The following is a 21,445-nucleotide window of genomic DNA, read 5'->3' as shown; positions in this document are numbered from 1 at the left end:
CTGCACTGGAAGGAGAAACAACACTTGAAAAGTCCTGTCTAGAGACAGGATTTAGTTTGTCTGTTCCAGGCTCCAGGCATGGTGAGGTGATTGTACATGCATGAAATCATAAATATTATTTTCCATGTATGTGTTATTCTGACAATAAAGGCCCCCAATCTCACACAGAGGACCTTTAAAAACATTTTACTGATAATACTTTTACTTTGCATGTATTTTTTTTTTCACGACAGGCTACTCAATGACACTTTACAAGAGCTAAAATCATCAAACAACACAATGAAAACATACAACACACATCATAAGCACACATTACAATTGTAAAAAGGTTAGTTAGATGTAGACAGAACTTTTACATTTAATGAGTATTTTCATAGCATGGTATGGACATTTACTCAAGGAAAGCACCTGAAAAATTCTTCGACCACTGCGAGAATGTCTTGTAAAAGGTCAAAGGAGTAGTTTGACTCTTTGGGAAAAACACTTTATCGTCTTTCTTGGTGAGATTTGGATAAGAAGATTGATATCACACCGTGTGTGCACACATGTTGAGCTAGAACGACTATGCGATTAACTTAGCAAGGAAATCTGAAGCAGGAGGGATAGCTTGCCTCGTTATCTAAGACATTAAAAAGGCGCTAACACTTTAGCTTTAGAGCTTATGAGGTTATGAGGTGTTGTTAGGTTTAACGGTTGGCTAACGGTTTCCCTTTGCTCCCAGTCTTTACGCTAAGCTAAGCTAATCACCTGTGGACTCTAGCTTCATATTCAGCGTAGCCTACATGAGAACTTTTAGAAAGGACGTGAATAAGTTGTTGTTGTTTTTTATTCAAGAATAAAGCCTTTTGAAACATTACTACAGGGCATTCACAAGCTAGTATGGTTTAGTGGTTTAGAACATTTATTTGCACAGTGATAGTGACAGATATTACAAATATGTACAAATATTAACTGAGGGTGAATATTACTTCATAACTACAACAACTCTGCTGAGGTTGATGTGATCAAGAAGAAGAAGAAGACATAATCTAAATTGTATTTTGTTCCATTCCTGTCTGAGCACATTGGAAACTTTGAGCATTTTAAATAATGTCCACTGAAAGATACGAAACATTATTTTATAATTTGCTTTATTCAGCCTACTAGACTGATTGTATACATTATTGATTAATGTTTTTGAGCTACACTACAATTTAGACAGGAACAGGCAAAGTGTCACTTTAGTAAAGCATTACGCAGACTGAAATGGAGTCACCTTTCAGTAAATTTTCAAGCTTGTTGTGAACAGAGATCTGGACTTAAGTCATTGTGATGAGTTGACTGAGTTGAAGTCACTGTTTTGATCGTCTCTATAAACAGATATCTGTATATGATGTATAATCTGTAGGAAAGGGACATTGATTTTGACCACGAAGAGTCCTGGTTTCCAAGAGACCAATCATGTTTGAGTAAGCTTTGGTTACAACAGTCCATGGGGAGAAAGAAAAAGGTGGAACGTAATGGCCAAAATTCAATCTTGAAAAAAACATTGGCTATTATCTGTTGACAGTTTAGCTTCTTATTAGCTTTTTTTGAAGTTTGAAGTTACCTGTATTAAGATATTTCTTTATAGATAGCAGTAATAGGTTTCTCAGCATTTTCATGTATCAATTTGCTAATCAGACAACAGAGGAAGTCTTGGCCAACAGATATCCAGAAAATGGATATCTGTTGGCCACACTGGGAGCCCAGAAACACTGGCTGCTGCCCCCAGAGGCTGAATCATCATCCGACAGTGGCTGATAGGTCCCGAGATTGCTGTTTTGATGACTTGCAATTTGACAGAAAACAAATTACTTGAGACTTGAATTGACTTGACTTGAGACATGATGACTTAAATGACTTGTTCGTGTTCACTTTGTTTTCAGTTAAAAATGTTCAACATTGTCAGGGTTATAATAAGTGTCTGGTGTAACATTACTTGATATGTGAGAGCGCACTGGAAATGGCACTGTCATGATTGAATGATTACCCTGTCAGTCAGTCACTACCTGATGAGTCTGATGAGTCTACCTGATGGTCAATGGATCAGATCAGATCATCGTAATGGTGCCAGGAGTCATCACTTTCGGATTCAAGTTTCACATGTGAAGGAAAGGCGGACTGCTAGATGACCTAGAAGTCCTGCTTATCAGCCAAACCACAACATCCCACTCATTCATCAGACTCTCACAATTCCATAGCCAGCTAACGTTAGCCTGGTGACAAAAGCTGCCACCATACATCACCTGATTCCAAAATCCACCAATAGCAAAATTTAAATGCAATAGGCAAGTTTCAACCTGTAGAGGAAGGTAGCTATGCATATTTATAGCACAAGTGTACACAATGTACAATACTTTGCACGAATCTTTCATGATTTGGATCAGTCAGTGACACTACTAAATACCAATATAATGTGGTTTTCATCTGAAAAACTACATTTCAACTAGTTTTGTTTTGTCAAGCTTTGTCAATTTTGGGCCTAGACTAAAAACATTGGCAACAGCAGGCAAGTTTGACAAATAAATAAATAAAATAAAATAAGAGCATAAATTCTAAACTGAATTTACACACTTGCTCATTTTAAGGCTCTACCACAATCTAGGAAACAAAAAATGAAAAGTTTATCATAAACTCTACACTGCATACCCTCAAATATTCACGTACATGTATATTTAAACCACAAGCTACACCGCAAGCAAAACACAGACTCACCTCCCAGGTCCATCCTCTTCATTTTTGGAGATGTAATATCCATTTCATATTGTATCGTTTGTTGCACTGATGATCATTTTGTTTGTTGATTATTCACAGAGTGAAATTCTCTTTCAAAAGCAGGCTGCTATCATTACAGAGCAAATCTATATTGAAGTAAAAGCACAATTACTCCCATAAAAAATAAGTAAAAGTGAAAATGATCATTTTGAGATACTCAAGTAACTTTTTTTTTTAAAGTACCTGGTTAATAAAAAAGTACAAGATACTTTCCACTTTAATATGTGTAGGTGTGCAGATCAGTGCAAAATAATGAGAAAACATCACATGTTGATGAAACTAATTAGAAATTTAGTAGAGCATCTAAGCTCATCAAACTAATAAGAACACCATATATGAACAAGCTGCACTCTCTTTCCATCTCTTCCTCTCTCTCTTCTCTTTTCTCCGTTTCCATTCCATAAAAGCAGAACTCCTTCGTCTTTCCTCACGCATTATCTCCTCAGCGCTTCCTCTATGAACATAATAAATAGTCCTTTTCATTTCGGCGCCCATGTTAACAGGTTGGATCACGCACACCATGAGCCGCACAGCTCGCGTGAGCCGCGCTGTTCGCGCGAGATACCGTGATGTTTCAAAATAAAAGCCCATCAGCTTTCCTGCAGTGGACAGAATCCCTTCAGTAGTTGTTGGCTTTTATTTTGAAAGATTTTTTGTGTGAGTCGTGTGGACATCAGAAGTTTCGCAGACAGGTAATGGGCATCAGGTAGTGGTGGTAGTGGTTTAAAAATATATTCAAATTCAAAGTATACCTACAGTTTAAAACATGAATATTAAAAAGAATATTTGTGGTGGTGTCACAGTTTTTCTTTTAAATAACAGTTCATAAACTTGACGTTCGTCCTCTTTAATATGGGTGCTATATCATCTTTGACCACACAGACCGACTGATACTCAAGAGTCTTTACAACCCAGAGTGGCGCTGTTTGATTAAAGCCCATAAAACTGGGTAAGTCGTGACTGCGACAATGAAATTAGCGTGTTGTGTGATAGAGAAAATGATTGAATAGTTTAATTAACAGTAATTTTGAATAGGGAGGGACAGCTGTCTTGTCTGGTTACTGGGGGAACGCAACTGTTTTAATGGAAATCCAGGCTTGTTGGCACAACTTGTTATACCGATGAGAGCCAGTGGGGGGAGACAAAGACAACGTTAGATCCTCTCAACCAGAAGACAACAGTCAGAGATCTTGCTCTCAACCTGCAACTGCAGTGTTGTCACCAGCGCCAACAAAAAAAAAAAAAAAATGAATAAAGCATCATCCAACTTGAGTTGGATACAGTTAGTGATAAAATATGAATCACGAGACTGAAAGAAATATGTTTATGGATGAAAACATGAAAACATTCACAAGACATTAGTCAGTTTACTCTTTCTAATGGTGATAAGAAATCAATCTGTTTATTTTGCTAAATGATAGTAAACATCATTTCATTGCACATCATTAGCTAGAGTTTCAAGTTGCCATCATTACAAGGTGTAACATCTTTACTCAGTGTAGGTTGTGCTAGAGAACATTATCACACGTAATATGTGTGTATGTATAAACTTTCCAGTATGTTGCCTGTATATTTTTTAGTCTCCAGGGTGTAGAAAAATGGTATTACTCATCTCTTGACTCTGATATGATGAGAAAATGAATCTCATTTCTTTCAGCGAACCTAGCGTTGAGTTTAGTTCTGCATATTTCCTTTAAATCAACTCCATCTATTCACTCTCATTGGCCCTATTTGTGTGCTCACATGTCATCTTGTTTATTGCTTCCCAGGATCTCCTTTCATGTCACCAGCCCCATCCCCCCTTAGTGTGAACAGGGGAAGGTGAAGAATGAAAGATCCAGAGCAGCTGATGGTATGGTAGAGTATGAATGCTTCACATGACAGTGATGGATTAATGTTCCTGTGCTGTAAGTCTGTATTTATAAATCATGACTTGTCCTGGGGATAACACAAAGCATTGTATCTGTCTTGCCTGTCCTCTCTTGAAAATATTTAGTGTGAAATCTTGACTGGCTGTTGATCGATATGTAGCTCATACAGTATTAAATACTCTCTCCTGTGGATTGGGGTTTTGATCTATTTGTTATGTTGCAATTGCAGTTCTCAAGTGTCTCGGCACTGCTGAAAGCCTGATGAGTTTTTAGGTGCATGTTTTGATTTATATGCATATTTATTTGTAGACAAGTGATAGAGAGTCAAATTAATTGCAGCAGGCTTCTATAGATTACACACGTGTCTTACAGGTGTTTTGTAAATCAGTTTTAGTTTAAACATTAATTAAAATGTATCTATGTGATCTGGATGTCCCCATGTTTTATTTCATAGTCTCCATGAGTCAAACCAGCTTACCAGATGTAAATCATCATCATCGTTGGCCAACACCACGAAGGGTTATTTTTTCAAGTGACGTTACATAACATATGATTAAGTAATGGCTGAATCTTACATGTGGCTCCACTGGAAGTTACAAACTCAATCGCTCTGAAAATAATATGAAAGTTTAAGGAACTCTGCATTTAATCTTTTATTATCAGTTCATATAGGACAATGCAATACAGCTGCAATCTTCTGTTCAGTTTGAGGTCATTCACAAATTTTTAATAATAATATTCAGTGTACGAGCGTAAACCTTGAATATGTGTTTTATTTAAATGAAATCACACAAGATAATACCTTTTGGTTTCCAAAGTGCAGAATATACCCATGGTACCAGAATATACATTAAAGACAATGCTACAATACAAATAAATATATATGCATATCACACCAATATTTTACATTCAGTTTTGGCAAAAAAACAAAAAACACATACACAAACAAACACTTAAACAATATAGCAGCATTTCTGATAAATATTTAGGCCTATAAAACTTAGTTATGTCTTGTAAATGAAGTTTAAATGGAAATGTAGAAAATGGAAATGGAAGACACTCGTTACTTTACTCCTCTTGTTTCGCTAGGACACATGATGACTTCTGTCCAACCCAGAATCCTGCTAACATCCTCCCCATAAAGGAGCTCTTTATCTTCCTCAGCAGTCTGATCTCCTTTCTGCCTTCGCTCCCCTCTCCCTCCTTTATTTCTTCAACTGCATAAAAATTGATGAGCCCAGCTGGATGGTCAAGGTACACCCCGATGGTGGTGCATTGGGGAATATCCCAGATTTCTGTGCAAATGCCATTGAACCACACCTGGTAGTGGGATCCGCCCCATCCGAGACCCCAAGACTGCTCATTCTCTCCCAGTCCACAGGGTCCATCACTTCCCCGCCTTCCTGCCCCTTCATAGGCGAGTCCGACAACCACCCATCCTGTATATTTCACTTCCCAGTAAGCTCGGAAACCCAGGACGCTTTCTTTGCAAAGAACCTAATAGAAAGAAGAAGAGGATGAAATCAGTTGAGCGCAGGAGAAATTATTATTTTACATTACAGATTTGTTGTTTAAAACCTACCTGGGGAGCATGCTCATATCTCTCTGGTCTGTCCAGGACAGGACAAGTGACATCATCAGTCATGCGTGACACCTTAGATCCACCCTCTGTGATCCACAGCATCTTATTGGCTGTCTTGTCATCCAGGGAAAGGTTGATCCAGTCTGTGGGATGTGGAAAATATGCAGTCATGACAGTAAAATAGAGGAACTACATAATATGAGAGTGCGGATACAAATAAGTTTATGATTTTAAATGATTCTTACGTTTTAGAAGATCAGCTCTGCATGTGGGCTCAGGGATGTTCGGCTCGTAGTCTGGGACGTTTTCTGAGTGATGAGAAAAGGTCACATTGCAGTCATAACAAGATGATAAATTAACGAGCAAAAGCAACAGCTGTTGATGAAACTACTGTAAAGAGGAGGACTGTTCTGGCTTACCTGTTGGAGAAGCCGCATCTTTAGATTTTGCGCCTGTAAATATAAAACAAGCATGACTGCTAGTTAGTTGTTGTTTTTTTTTTAAAGATTTTTTTTGCACTTTTTGAGCTCCATTTGATAGAGACAGCTGAAGAGTCACAGGAATGTGGGGAGAGAGAGACACGCGGGAAAGAGCCACAGGATGGACCCTAACCCTGGGCCGCCACGGCAATGACCGAGCCCCTGCACATGGGGCAGACGCTCCACCAACCAAGCCAAACAGCATGGCAGGTTTTGACAAATGCAATTTATTTTGGATAAATATTTTTGGTCATCCAAGACCATTCAACCTGTCATTAATCACAGTTTCTTTTATTTCCCAAATCAAAAGTTAAAGTGAGTCTACATTCATCACATAACTGTCCAGCAAAATGTAAACTAGAACTGGTTTAACTAAACTAAAACTTTAATTTTTTGAGATAAATTCAGTAATATTCATTATGCATTATCTGCTAAAGACTAATAAGGGAATTCACTCACCAGGTCTCCCAGTTGTAGGCATGATTCTCTTATTCGGAGCACTAGTTGGCATCTTTATCGCTTCTTTCCGTGTTGAGGTTTCCTGAATGTTCACGTCTGTCAGCGGCATACTGCTGCGATGATACAAATGGCTTCTTTATATACTCCCCTGGAAAGGGGGGTATTAAAGGTTTTGGGGGGCCTCTGGGACTCTCTAAGAGAAATTTTGGTAAGGTATGTAGAGATAATGAGCTCACTAATGGGCGTGCCACAGGGTTTGCCAAAGGATATTCAGGTCAGCGCCAACACCTGACCCGCTGACCCATGTTTATCTGAGTAGTTCAATATGGTTGTACAATTATCCTGTCATCTCTTTATAATGACATTTTAGAAACTAATAGCTGTCCAGGAATGTACCGAACAGAGAGGTTACATAAGACTGGAAGAGCAGAGCTTAGCAGCATTTTTAGACCTTTCAGAAATGGTGGTGGAGAGAAGAGGAACCTGTTTGTTGAGTTTCATTTGAAGAGATACATACATACAGTATCTGTCACTTTTAAAGAAGCTAAAGATGTAATACTTCTTACACTTGTCCTTAATTCTGTTTTGTGGTTGATTTTGATTCCTTAAAGTCTGCGTTTAGATATGAAAATGCTTCCTTCATACCATGTGTTTCCTTTACATATCAATATACTGTTCTGTAGGCACTGTGCTTATTAAAGTCAATTTAAAAAGTGATTGATTCAAAAACAACCCAAAGATGTTTACAAAGTGGTAAAATTGCCTTAAGTGGTTTGATTAAAAATGAAAGTTTTGTGTCAAGTACATTACAATAAAAAACATGAGAGATGTATTTTGTTTCCCTTATATTTAGGGTTTTACTTATTTAGCAGAACGTTGGTACACTTTCAAACAGTAGTTCTAACATAACACAAGATACTAAGGAATCTAGATTCTCTGAAAGGCTACAAACTGAAGTCATGACCTTGGACATCCTGAGAAGCCGTGGAACTCTCACAGCTCGTCTTTTGGCAGAGGCCTCTTGTCTGTCAGCAGCAGTGCCTCTGGTTTCTGCATGACCTATTAGAGGAGAACTGGAGGAACTTGGATAAGTATAAACCCAGTAGCCAGTATGTCCTCCTCTTTATTTTCAATAAATCCCACTGTGTAGTCTGGGACAGTTCTATAGTTTCTGGTATGTACTCTTCAGTATGTTGGTTGCACTGGTCGGGCAGGGACACAAGGACGAGACAGCCTTGACTAGTAGGCAGAACGCCTACATATAAACACCCCATATAGACATCACGACAGTGGGGGGGTTTATGATCAGTGACATGCTTTTTCTTTTAACCTATGTTATGAGCATTAAGGCATTTGATTGTAAAGGGCTGATGCGATAATACAGGTCATGAGTGTAGCTAAGCTTGGCACGAACAGAGGCACCTCCAGTCAAGTGACTCGTAGTCAGTATTTAGGTTGTACTGGCTTGTATATTTATACGTGTAATTTGATTTTGTTTTTTGCATACCCTACAATGTATGATTACAAGATGTTATTTCATACCATCTTTTAATTGACTCGCTGATGGCGACACTTGAACGATGTCAGTTTGTCTTGTTTGTATTTTCATCACTATAAACAAATTGGATTTGTTCTATAGATGTGTGTTTTATTGTGAAATGAATTAAAAACCTGCAAGTGAAAGTAATAAATTATCTTTACAATACAATTTATGTAGTGTAATTAAAGAACCAGTGTGTGGGATTTTAGTGGTATTTGGCAGTGTACGGTAGCTGCTGATTTCAACACCCTTCACTGACCTTCTTATTCCAAGCATGAAGGAGGAACAGTAGCCAGGAATAATGCAAAACTTCCTCTCTTGAGCCAGTGTTTAGTTTATCAGTTCGGGGTTACTGTAGAAACATGGCTGTGAAAACATTGCCGTAACAGGGAAGAAACTCCACGGCATCTAAAGATATAAAAAGCCTCATTCTCAGGTCATAGAAACATAAATCGTCTTATCTTATTCTTATTTTTAATGCAATTATACACTATATACATTATATTTATTTATTTTCTGCCATAATAGTAGTAGTAGTAGAGCCACATACGTTTGACACACTAGACATTTAAGTTAAACCTGTAATAAAACTTAATTATGTTGACAAAAATTATATTTTTAACACATTTGAACACATTAGTATTTCAAACTTAAGAGTAGGAAAATGCAAATGTAGACCTGTACTGTACTGTATCACATGGCTCATTCCTCTCTAGAGAGTGAATGCTAACTTTTTACACTTTCAAATTGTCAACATATTGGTGGTTTTTCAATATGCCATGCATTCGCACCTGTTCAAACTCACATTTTGCAGCTGCAAATGTCTGTGTGTGCCTGTGTACACCAATCACCCTATCCACCATCAATGCATCAAAGCTGTCACTGTGCAATGTGGAGAGATCAGTGGTAGTGATGTAAAGAGAGGGGGGCGGGGTTTACTCGGTAACAGGGGGTGTTCTCCAAACATCGAAGCATCCATCTAACCTTTTTAAGAAAAAACATACCTACACAGCTCCAATTACAAGCCTCTTTCCTCCCCCCCTTCCTATTGGCAACTTTTATCTGACGCTTGTGTCCACGCCACTCGCTCTTATTCCCTCACCTCTGTCCTGCATTAAAAGTATATAAGAGTGGGATTAAGTTGTCACACAGTGGAGCCAACAGAGACTCATCATACTCAGAGAGACCAGTGACATCAGGGTGGGACAGGCTTACTACTGGTATCAAGATGCCCACCACAACGAGAATCATTTCTGACACCCGGAAGTCAGATAAAGGTGAACTTTATTTTACTGAATTTCACACAGTTTGAATAAAATCCTAATTCTCATACATTTTTAAACAATTCTGTTTAAAATACATAAACCTTTAACCTGCAGCATGCAGTATGATTTACTGCATCTAATACATAATTCATTATTAGTAATGCTTTGAATGTACTGATTTAATAACCCCAGCCTGTGCATGTAGCAGTGAGGCTTTTTTTATCATCCTCTGTGGCAGATACTGAGTGAATGGGTCACTAGAGTTTATGCCTGTGTGGAAAAGGGCAATATTTCACTGACTGATTTCATGCCTATTGTTATGAGGAGCGTATAATGGTTTTATTGCCTGAGGAGAAAGGGTTTGCAAGTGTCAACATCATCAGCATTAAAAACGATTTAACATGCTGCATGTATTTAACATGCTGTATGGACAGTATAATGCCAGTCAGTATAATCTAGTCTGAACTCAATAATGTCAGCCTCTGTGGACTGTGAGAACAACAAAAACAGATTCATATAGATCCATGACTTTTCGAAGTATAGTCTCACAACTTGGTTGCAGTTGCTGCTGTTTAGAATATATTACCAGTATAATTGTTAAATTCTTAAAGACAAAAACATGAATAAACATTAGTATACATAAAATACAATAAAACACTTCCTCACACACTTAAATTTGACAATATCACAACTGAAACAGATGCAGCGAGGAAACATTCATTCAAAGCCCAAGACCGTTCACAAGTGGACTAACGAGCCCAGTTTGAATTACCCGAGTGGGGTTGAGGAATGCTTTTAAGCTTAAATATTTTGTATGTCTAGTTGTAATGAGAATGGATTATTTTCAACACCTTGTGCTATATCTAGACATGTGGCTTAAAATTCTCCGCAGGGTGTCTTTCAGCCGTCAATCAACACAAAGATAAACATCAACTCATTTAGACGTGACACGCATGCCACATGGCACAAAAATAACCGTTAAGTTTGAAAAATGTGGATGATGATGACAAGAAGATTTTAATGCGCCGGCAGACCTTCACGTGAAACTTTTTGTCTTAACATTTATCATCATCTTAACATTCCATTAAATTAAGCTTAAAAGTCATAATTTTTATTATTCTTTCTGGATAATAAATAAATCTTTACACAAATTGATTCATTGAGATGATGCTGATTTGTGAATCATTAATAGTTTATTTTGGAGGTGATGTTGCTTGCTGATATAAATAAAACACGATGACATCTTAAGACTGAGCGGATTAAGTGTCTCATTCTTGATCTCCGTCCTTAATAAAAAAATGGAGACAGAATTCTTACACAATACCAAAGTATTAGTTACCAAGTTGGAATTAGGGATAAGCCTGCTATATAATTGAGCAATTATTACTTTATTATTATGTCTAAGGATGAAAAACAAGTTTTACAATCCATCATCAACACAAAAGCTGTTATGCAATACCGCTACTTGTGATTTAAGACTGGATATAAAGGTCCAGTGTGTGAAATTTTGGAGGCTCAGTGAGTATAAATAGAATTATGTTTCCATTGGTGCATCACAGATGCCACATGTACTCTTCACGGAGTCATTAAACTGCCATGTTTCATCAGAAGTCAAAAACTAGTTCTGCATAGGGCTTTTTGCGTTAGTCATGCTTTTTGTGGCCACTGTAGTTTCTCCTTCTAGTAATGAAACAGAGAGTAAGTCAAAGTGCAATCAATCAGAAACTACACCCTCCACACCAGTCCTTTAAAATGTCTGCCACTTTTTGAATGACTTCGCTCAACTCCTCTGGTTGCTATTTACCTCAGTAAACAAATATTGGATATACATCCCACTTTTTCTTGTCTGACAAACTGGTTCATGTTGCGCTCTGCGTGTGACTGTGTTACATGTGAGTTGGCGTGATCATTCCAACCGCATGGCATGAATCAACCACAGACTCCAGAAAGAATGCACTTGCTGATGCGATGATCTGACAGAGGCAGATGGTTTTCTAAGTATACACTGTTTTGCAGTGGCTCACTTCATCATCTGTTGAGACACACCTGACACATACCATAGCCTATAGTATTTATAACAGCCAAGTGTGTTGATCCTAATATAGGTTGTGCTGGTAAAAAACAATTTTTTGTTTTTGTTTATTTTTTTGTAGAAAAAAAAGCCAAAGCTGGAAACACACCCACAGGTAAGATGGCCACTTTATTGTACACCGTTTTAAAGCCAGATAAAATGTAATCTGTCTACTGTTCCCCTGACATTGTCTCACATTTTACTGATGTCATTTTGTCTCTCAGTCCCAGTCTATGACCCAAACATCCCTGAACCAAAATGCAGAGCTGATCTCATCAAGCGTGAGATTCTTACTCTTTCGCCTCATTTTATCTCTCACAATTTGTTCCAAAGATTTTTTTATTACATCATTGTTTCTTTCTGTTTATTTAGACTGGTTTGACCTTTCCCTCGATGACAAGACAGCCCATAAGTTGCTGTGGATCACAGAGGGCGGTTCTAAGGTGGCCCGTATGACTGATGATGTCACTTGTCCCGTCTTGGATAGACCAGAGCGATATGAGTATTCCCCACAGGTACAGTATGAAGATGCACTCGTGCATGAAGTGCCATGAACTTGTCATCGCCATGTCATAGCTGACAGAGTTTGATGTGATTGTAAAACACAACACTATTATGACGTCCCTGTGTTTATTTAAATCATGAGGCAACTGGTTTGGTATTGCAGACCGCAGAAAGCGAGCCTGCTGTAAATTCTCTTATAGTGGCAGCTACAATAAATCACCGGTTGCCTTAGATACCCTCTAAATTACGCTGTCGTTCTCATCCACATTCCAAAAGGTTCTTTGCAAAGAAGGAATCCTGGGCTTCCGAGGTTACTGGGAGGTGGAGTTTTCAGGATGGGTCGTGGTCGGAGTCGCATATGAACGAGCAGGGAGGAGGAACAGTGACGGTTCTTGCGGCCTGGGAGAGAACGAGAATTCCTGGGGTCTTGGCTGGAGTGGTTCCAGCTATAATGCCTGGCACGAAAGCCAGAATACAGAGATCACGGGGATTCCTAAGTTCTCCACACTTGGAGTATACCTTGACCAGCCTGCTGGTATCCTTAATTACTACGCTGTGCAGGAGGTGAAGGAGGGAGAGGAGAGCACAGGGGGGAAGGAGGTCATACTTTTGCACCAGGTTAAGACCTCCTTTACAGAAAAGGTTATGCCAGGTTTCTGGGTGGGGCTACAGTCACATTGTTTGATTTTGAAGAAGGAGGAATAAAAGACTGACTCAAAATTATATTATCAAGTCAGTCATGAGCTGAACTGCCTGAGAGAGGAGCAAAACTATCTCCTCCTTTTGTAATAAAGCTGCTGTTATGGCAGCTTCAATACAAAATGACTGGACAACACCAACACAGTCACATTTTTCCTCCATATCATTGGAACATTTACCACAACATAAACTTGCATAAATCCTATGCACATTACATCATAATTAAAACAGCGCACATGAAATATATTCCTTATATTCAATATATCTGTGGCACAGATACTGTACCTAAGTGAGTATATTTCAGTAAAGGGAATAAAGTGCAATCATGTTGGGGTTCAGTTGGGATTGACCTTCCATTGCTTTGGACTTTCCTGAAACCACCGGACCACCAAGGTTTATACCAATATCTTTATATATATTTATATTCCTCCTTTGTTATTGTTTGCTAAGAATGTATAGGGTTACCTAGTTTGGCATGAATGTTAATAAATATAAAAAAATTGAGTAAGACACATTTTTGTCTTGGTTTGTTCATCCAAATATTCGCATGACAGCAGGAATATGCAAAAAGTGCTGAATGAATTCACTTGATACGTTTCTTTATAAATACATGGTGCCGTTGACAACAGCAAAACATGAGGACAGGAACCTGTCGTTTACTGGATGTGTTAAGGGGGGTTGTACTGGATCAGCTAGATTGGATGAGCTGATGTGTCAGGTCAGCTATATGGAAGTCCCTTAGATGTCTAACTGGCGCCTATTGTTTAGAAGAAACCCACTACTGTATTATGACAACTTAAAGGCGTATGACAATGAATTATGATACATTTTTGTAAGTTGAAGGAAACTCTCCTGCAGCAAGAAATGCTCCAATAAATGAACACTTTACTAGTACTGGCATTCTTTCTGACTTGGTAACTAAGTTATGTTAGAGTCTTAGTGGGTATTGAAAATAGATGGTTATCCAAGCCATAGCATCATCATCTCAAATAGTTTAACATCTTTTGTCCAGTTTGACTGAGGTGTCTCAGTTTATGTGGTCCTGCTCACTTATACCTGCACCAGTTATGTTGACAAAATTGACAAATCCAGTTTCAAAGTTTCATTCATGTTTGGAACCATCTTCATGCTTTTCTGAACACACTACTAAAGTTTCAGGAGTGTCAAATGCCTATGCTAGACACTCTCATATCCATATGTCAGAGTCAAGTGCAGACACCCTCTTGACCCCCTGCCGAGAACCTGTTCCACTGACCTCAACACCTCTTTCAGACACTCCATAAGTACCTCTGCAAATCTTCACTCGGGGTATAAAAGTCAAGTGGAAGACGACTTTGTATCTTTACCTTGGATAAATGACAGCGTGTTGAATCCTCTGAACGTGGATTATTATCACACAGCCTCAAGATGCCAAGTAGAGCCGATTCAACAGTTATTCTCTCAGAGACCAACAAACAAGGTACAGGTTTTTGCTGTGTAATAAACATGTTATGTTTAAGCATTCTCTTAAATTTGCTAATTTTTTAAATATCTGCTGAGATGAATGCTGACAGCTGTGTGCCCCAGCTAAGTGCTTTATACAAGCAAGCTCCTCTGTTTGTCTGCCTGGCTAGACTTCATAAAAAAAGCTTATACATAGAGGTTGATGCAGATCTTCTCTCATTTAGCACCATTGCCTCTGCCTGCTCTTACTTAGATTGGCTGTTTTGTCAAGTTCTGTAATTTTTTGTTAGCTCAGCATAAAAATAAGCAAATAAGCATGTTGGGTGTTGTACCATAATGAGATGTGTCAAAACACCCATACATAGAAAGTTTTACATAATTTTACACCTTCAGTTAAAGTACATGAGATACATGTTTTTGATTGTTTCAATATTAGTACAGGAAGAATAAGAATGATTATACCTTCACCCATTGAGTTGATAATGACTGGAAAATGATGGTGCAAGCTTTTCAGAATAAGACTCTATTGTCAAATGTCAAAAATGCATAATGTTGCACAAAAATGCACGACATAATACGATTATAAAAATAGACATGCCAGATTGTCCTGTCACTTTAGTCTCTCTCACAATTGGCTTTGAAAGCTTATGTTATAAATTAGATTCTATATTCTTTGAAAAACACCATGTTGAAATCAGTGTAGTGTTTCATGTCAGGCTTGTTAAAGGGTTGCATCATGTGTTTGTCTCACATACTTGCAGCTTAACCTTTGATCTCAACCTTTTTAGGGAATAAAGTTAAATCGAACAAAAATGAGAAGACAAATGCAGGTAAATGGACTCAGCGCATGCGTTAGCCTTTATTTATATTGTTTATATAATGAACATGAGTTTTAATTCCCCTCCTTCTCCTCCCTACAGAAAATGTTTCCGTATATGTGCCGAATATCCCAGAGCCAACAAGCAGAGCTGAGTTCATAAAGTGTAAAAGGAGGATTTTTTTTTCTCAAACTATTCAATGTTCAGCAATATTTTCAAGGATTTATTAAAAGTACCACCATTGATTCTCTCCTACAGACTGGATGAACTTGTCTTTAGATGATAAGACAGCCAACAAGATGCTGTGGATTTCTGACAGTGGGTCTAAGGTGTGTCGTAGAACTAAGGAGGTTTGTCCTGTCCTAGACAGACCAGAGAGATATGAGTACTCTCCACAGGTAAGAATATAACACAAATACATATACAGGCATACATCTGGAAAAGAAAGAAATCATTTCACCTTTTACTTTTTTTCGTTTCTTCAAAGGTTGTCTGCAAAGAGGCCATTTGGAACATGCGGGCTTACTGGGAGGTGGAGTTCTCTGGGTGGGTTGTAATTGGAGCTGCCTATGAAGGAGCAGGACGGAGGGCACATTCTGGTCCGAGTGGCCTTGGAGAAAATGAGGAATCCTGGGGTCTGTGTTGGTCAGGAACGTGTTACCAGATCTGGTTCAACGGTATCAACAAAGACCTGAACGACATCCCGTATTGCTCTACAATTGGTGTTTACATTGACCAGCCTGCAGGGATTATAAGCTTTTATGCTGTTAGTGGTGAGGGGGCAGAGAGGGAGGTTAAGCTGTTGCATAAAGTTGAGACTACTATTGAGAAAAAGATTCTTCCAGGTTTCTGGATGGGAATTCAATCCTCATGCACAATACTGAAGAAATCAGAATGAATCGCTAACGCTAAAACGGATTAAATCTGTGTTGATGATGCTACAGTCACGTTTTTAACACTCAAGTTATATTCCCACAGTTATCATCTAATACTTCTAATTGTTTTTAATTGCAGTTAAGTAAACAATTAGTTCTATTCTGTTTGTTAAGTTGTGAAAAATGTGTGTTAGACTTGTCAAAGCTTTTTGAGAAATATTCTTTTCCATTTTTGTGTGCTTTTTTTCATCTGATACTCTTTTATTATATAATGTATGCCCACCTCTATCGCATAACACTGGATATTTTTTGGAGGATTATGATATTTATGAATGTTGTGTCTTGTGACTTCTGAAGAATCTGAAATAAAGAATGTATTACTATAAACAAATGTTTTATGCAATTTCTTCAAAATATCAAAAATAGTATTTCCCTTCTCACGTTGACATTGACTTTGTTATGAAGATAAAAGCAACAAAAACAAAGCAGCACATTTTCTACAGATAACCATTTAAAATTTAATTAACACGACCTAATTTACGGCTTCTCATTTTTCTGTCTAATGGGACTTAAAGACTGTATGTTCCTAAGATGTGTGTACACAAGTGCTCACAGAATCGATCCCCTCCAGGATTTGCTGAGTAAAGAAAGAGTGAGAATTGCTCCCCTCCGAGTTAAAGGGGAACACTTTGATATGTGAGAGGCTCCCGCATGAAGATCACTTTCCCACTCTGACAGGTGGGCCTCAACCTCTGCCACCTTCACACCTAAAGCATAAACTTTATGGTAACTAAAAGTGGTAACAGTGACAAATGCATTGCATCACGCAAGTTTATTTAACAAGCGGCGAGAAGAATCCCAGTGAGCGACTGTGCACGCAGTTCATGCTGCTGCTATTTCATACACTATTAACTGCAGTCATTTCTCTTACATACTGTACAGTGAAGGTCATCTGACGCTGAGACAACTGTAGGGAAACATCTATGAAGACACAAGTGGCTATAATTAATATTGTTTAATAACATGTATCAAATGACTGTGTATACAATGTGACAATGTGAAATGGATTGACCGACATAAAATTATCACCTGAATCTTTGGCTTCTCTCGGATTTACAGAGCTTTGGAGTGAGCTTTCACTGATTATTTAGCTCTACGGCCACAACTTTATTAATTTGGTTCACTCTTGTTTCTCTCACAGCGATGAATCGTCCACAGCAGTTCATTTGAGCTGTTTTAAGGGAAAGCGCACACAAGCAGTTCAGCACCAACTGACAAACAGACAGAGTTAGCAACTAGTTTGATAACATAGTGGAGCATTTAACTGCTAAAGAGCTAGATGTTTCACCCAGGAGTTGCTTGGATTGGAAACAAGACTCCAGATTAATTATAATGTTTCATAACTGCTCAGTGTGTAAATAAGCAACTGATTGCTGAAGATTTCCTTCATATCAACGTAAAATGTAATAATATGTATTTTGTTCAGAACTTGTTTCTGCTGTCCCCAGGTGGCCAAAAAGTTATTGCAAGTTTAATAAAATAATATATGTATACATATCATTCTAATTTATTTTTAAGCTTGTAATGCACATTTGTTATTTATCATTAAAAGCTCAAACTTGCAACTATTAGTATGTGTATAGTATGAGTATGTCTTTCCAAGTCAGTGGGAAAAGTTCACCCCCCCAAAAATCCCAGATTTGTAACGATCATTAACAATGATAAGTGACGAAGAGGTCAGCACAACAGAATCAGCACACTTATATTCATGCAATTTTCACTCCATAATTTCCCCCTGGTCATACATGCCTACAGGTTTAAAATAAAAATAATACTTACATACATCAAATGTAAAATTGTCTTTTTGTGTAAAATAATGTGATATGTGGTGATGCAAATCAGTTTGTTGAGATATGCCCCACAACTTTATTTATATATGGATGAAAGATTACTAAAATTTACAAAGGAAATGCTCCTGAACATTGTAGGGAGGCCTGCCCAAAACACACTTGCATTAATCATGCTGCTTTCTCAATATGTCAGGTGAATGGATTGCCTTGGAATAAAAAAAAAGTCTCGCTTTCATATTTCAATTCAGTGTAGTTACATAACTGGATGTATATATAACTCTTAAAGCGCCTCTATATGTGAAGTGGTTCCTGAGAAAAGCAGGAGTGTGAATTTATAGTCAGTAAACTCGACAGCTAAACCTATATGACAGGTACACACATCTATCGTGGTCCAAAGAAAACACAACCGGAGACCATGATCCAAGAATAATCACACCCAGAGTGCCAGCGGCCTGCATGTTTGTATCTGGATAAGCATATGCGAGGCATGTCAGTGGTAACTCTAAGCTCATGTCATGAGCGGTGTGGTAGAAGCTATATTGGTGACTCATATAGCATGACATATAGGTTGGAGGGGATAGTGTCCCACATTTCATGTTGCTCTGTGCATCGCTTTGCACAAATGTAAGTGAATAAAAACTTCAAATGAAATTTTAAATGTTTTACAACAGATCCGGTAAAAGAAGTTTGTAAAAGTTAAAGTTATTTCTGGTCTTTTCTAATACACATCTAACTACGATAGAGATAAAGTGTCACATGTTTATTTTATTAACAAAATAAAACATAAAAAGCATTTTTTTTCCCCATCATCCTCGGTCATTGTCCGTCCTTCTTGTAAGCAGCTTGATGAGTTGTGTTCGGTAGCTGGTTCTAAATTACAACTACATCATCTCAGTGCACTCCGATCAGTATCATTCCCTTGTGGTCAAACGTGCCCTATCAATGATACGCCCGCCGTCTAATTTATTTCCAACACTATTGGTCCCAGCAGATTTACTGTCATGTAGCTACTGGCTGCTTTGAAACTGACTACAGTCTAACATGGCCTGGTGGGAGCATCAGTTACACTTTCTCGTTTTTCCTGCCTGTATTTGTATATAAAGAACACACACATTCACATAAAAACATACAGTACACATTAACCTTGTCCGTGTTCACTGTCAGTCATGCACATATTAAAGGATGTGTTGTTATCGTAGGATCAACATTAGGATATTTACATAGTCTGTTTATGGTTTACTGTTGAGATTTTTTTGTTTTTTGACACCACGAGCATAGATTAAAACTGGTTGTATTGAATGGAGACAACCACATTTATGCTGGAAGCTGACCAAATAAGATCAATGTGATCAATGAATGACTTGATTGGATTTTTACCAGCTTTCATATGCATGTAGGTGCTACTAGAACTCAACCAGACAAAATGTTACACAGCAAACCCTTAAATATGTAACCACAGATTCAATCTGTGTCTGGTGCTAGTAATTGTATTAAAATTAAAATTAGATTAAAATGAAAAACAGGCTCCAGTATTGTTTAGTAAAGTATTGTAGTGTTTTAGACTGTGTGATTGTTTTGTTTATTTTGGATTGTGAATTGTGGTTTTAATCCAAGAAGACTATATTAAAAAATGATTACATGTGACTGGTTTATTGTTTATTGTTTCTGTATATCTATGATCAAATTTGCAGGTGTTGGGGGTAAGTAGTTTACTATTAGTATTGTACTAAAAGAAATTACACTGTACACTTGAGGTGCTTATACAATATTGTTTTATTTTTATTTTTTTATTTTTGCTTATGCTTCATATTCAGTATCAGTTACACACACTTAACTGTGTTACTGTACTTTGCAGATTACACCAACAACCATACAAAACCTGTAATGAGCTTACTTTATACAATATAAACATATGTTACAGAGTAATCTACCCAGCAATATATAAAGTAATCAAAATGAGCTTACCATTGACCAAAAATATTAAAACTAAAAACCAATGCATCATTAATACCTATAAATATGATATGTTATAGAAGCCATATTTTTATTATTTGACAGGACTTGTAATGGAATATTTTTAGATTGAGATATGGCTTTGTGTTCCATAAATAAAGGATCTAAATACTTCTCCAAATTTATATTTCTGAGTTGTGTTTAGTCAGTCGTGTGCTTCATTACTGAAGACTACAGCATAACCTGCTGTCAAAAGTGATTCATTACAAGTCAGACATGTTGACACTGGCTTCTGTATATACATTCTACCATAACAAAACATAACATAACACAGTTGTCATATTGCATCCTAAAGCTTTTCTGTGTATTTTAGCCAGATTAGATTAGATTTGATTTGAATCATTTTTGTCAGACTGTCAGAAGAAGCTTCATGTAATGAACAAAATTAAATGGCTCCATCTGCTGGATTATTATTGTTTGTACACACCAAGACAAAAGACGTTTCACATTGCATGGACCCGTCTGTAGGCTGAGATGATTTTTACTGGTTCTGTAGGTAATGGGCATTACATTTGGAACACAATGAAATAAAAATGAGAACTTTTAAATTGTCTTACTGGATGTAGACAGATCAGCTTCACAGATCAATTTCCAGTACTGATGAATCCTAAAATTCATGATGTAAAAACTTAATATTATAGATATTATGACTTTCTATAACACATGACACACATTACATTTGAGCTTATATTGACCCATTTGTCATATAGATATCAAAATAATTCAAAACTTAACTAGCCAGCTAACGTGAGGAGACACTGTTAACTGCAGTTACCTCTACGCTGTTACAATTGTAAAGATATTCCACAGAGAAAAGGAGAAAAGTAACATTTTATCAGGATTAAAATTGGTTGGATTTTTAACAGTGTATTGAAATATTTCCACAGTTCATTACACTTTAGAGGCTCCATATATTACAGGTTCATGTGGACTCTTATTGTGCTCTATACCAACCTAACCATCTTTTGTCAAGAACCACATTTCCCATAAGCCTTCAAACCACTGCCCCTGAACGCCCCACAGGTTGTTGACTGTGTAACAGTAGATGATAAGTAGCTACGCAGCTGTCACTCAACAAGGCTGATTGTGTAGTATGCTAAAAGGGAGGGGTCGTAAATATCTGGAGGCAGACTCATCCGTCCCCTGCGAGAACTGGACATCTGGGGCATCCTGGGCATCT

The 21,445-nt window shown here is 37.6% G+C and overlaps 3 protein-coding genes across 3 annotated transcripts; 2 read left to right on the top strand and 1 right to left on the bottom strand.

Annotated features, from left to right (window-relative positions):
- Nucleotides 1–5,324: 5,324 nt before the first annotated feature.
- LOC104920707 (tripartite motif-containing protein 16-like protein) lies at nucleotides 5,325–7,280 on the bottom strand. Its single transcript, XM_010733050.3, has 5 exons — nucleotides 7,188–7,280; nucleotides 6,669–6,701; nucleotides 6,495–6,557; nucleotides 6,250–6,392; nucleotides 5,325–6,164 (listed from the first exon to the last, which is right to left on the bottom strand). The coding sequence occupies exons 1-5, from the start codon at nucleotides 7,237–7,239 to the stop codon at nucleotides 5,736–5,738; spliced, it is 720 nt and encodes a 239-aa protein (XP_010731352.3). The 5' UTR covers nucleotides 7,240–7,280; the 3' UTR covers nucleotides 5,325–5,735.
- A 2,554-nt stretch (nucleotides 7,281–9,834) lies between these two features.
- LOC104920706 (stonustoxin subunit beta) lies at nucleotides 9,835–13,718 on the top strand. The gene is made up of 5 exons (XM_010733049.3): nucleotides 9,835–10,004; nucleotides 12,146–12,178; nucleotides 12,288–12,344; nucleotides 12,436–12,578; nucleotides 12,844–13,718. Exons 1-5 carry the CDS (start codon nucleotides 9,956–9,958, stop codon nucleotides 13,270–13,272), a joined length of 711 nt encoding a protein of 236 aa, XP_010731351.2. The 5' UTR covers nucleotides 9,835–9,955; the 3' UTR covers nucleotides 13,273–13,718.
- An 851-nt stretch (nucleotides 13,719–14,569) lies between these two features.
- On the top strand, nucleotides 14,570–16,590 carry LOC104920705 (tripartite motif-containing protein 16-like protein). Its single transcript, XM_010733048.3, has 5 exons — nucleotides 14,570–14,725; nucleotides 15,498–15,539; nucleotides 15,630–15,692; nucleotides 15,786–15,925; nucleotides 16,015–16,590. The coding sequence occupies exons 1-5, from the start codon at nucleotides 14,674–14,676 to the stop codon at nucleotides 16,423–16,425; spliced, it is 708 nt and encodes a 235-aa protein (XP_010731350.1). The 5' UTR covers nucleotides 14,570–14,673; the 3' UTR covers nucleotides 16,426–16,590.
- The last annotated feature ends 4,855 nt before the right edge of the window (nucleotides 16,591–21,445 follow it).

The sequence above is a fragment of the Larimichthys crocea genome, chromosome XVI (genome assembly GCF_000972845.2).
Source record: "Larimichthys crocea isolate SSNF chromosome XVI, L_crocea_2.0, whole genome shotgun sequence".
NCBI classification, from domain to species: domain Eukaryota; kingdom Metazoa; phylum Chordata; class Actinopteri; family Sciaenidae; genus Larimichthys; species Larimichthys crocea.
This window is presented reverse-complemented; position numbering and strand designations above follow the sequence as displayed.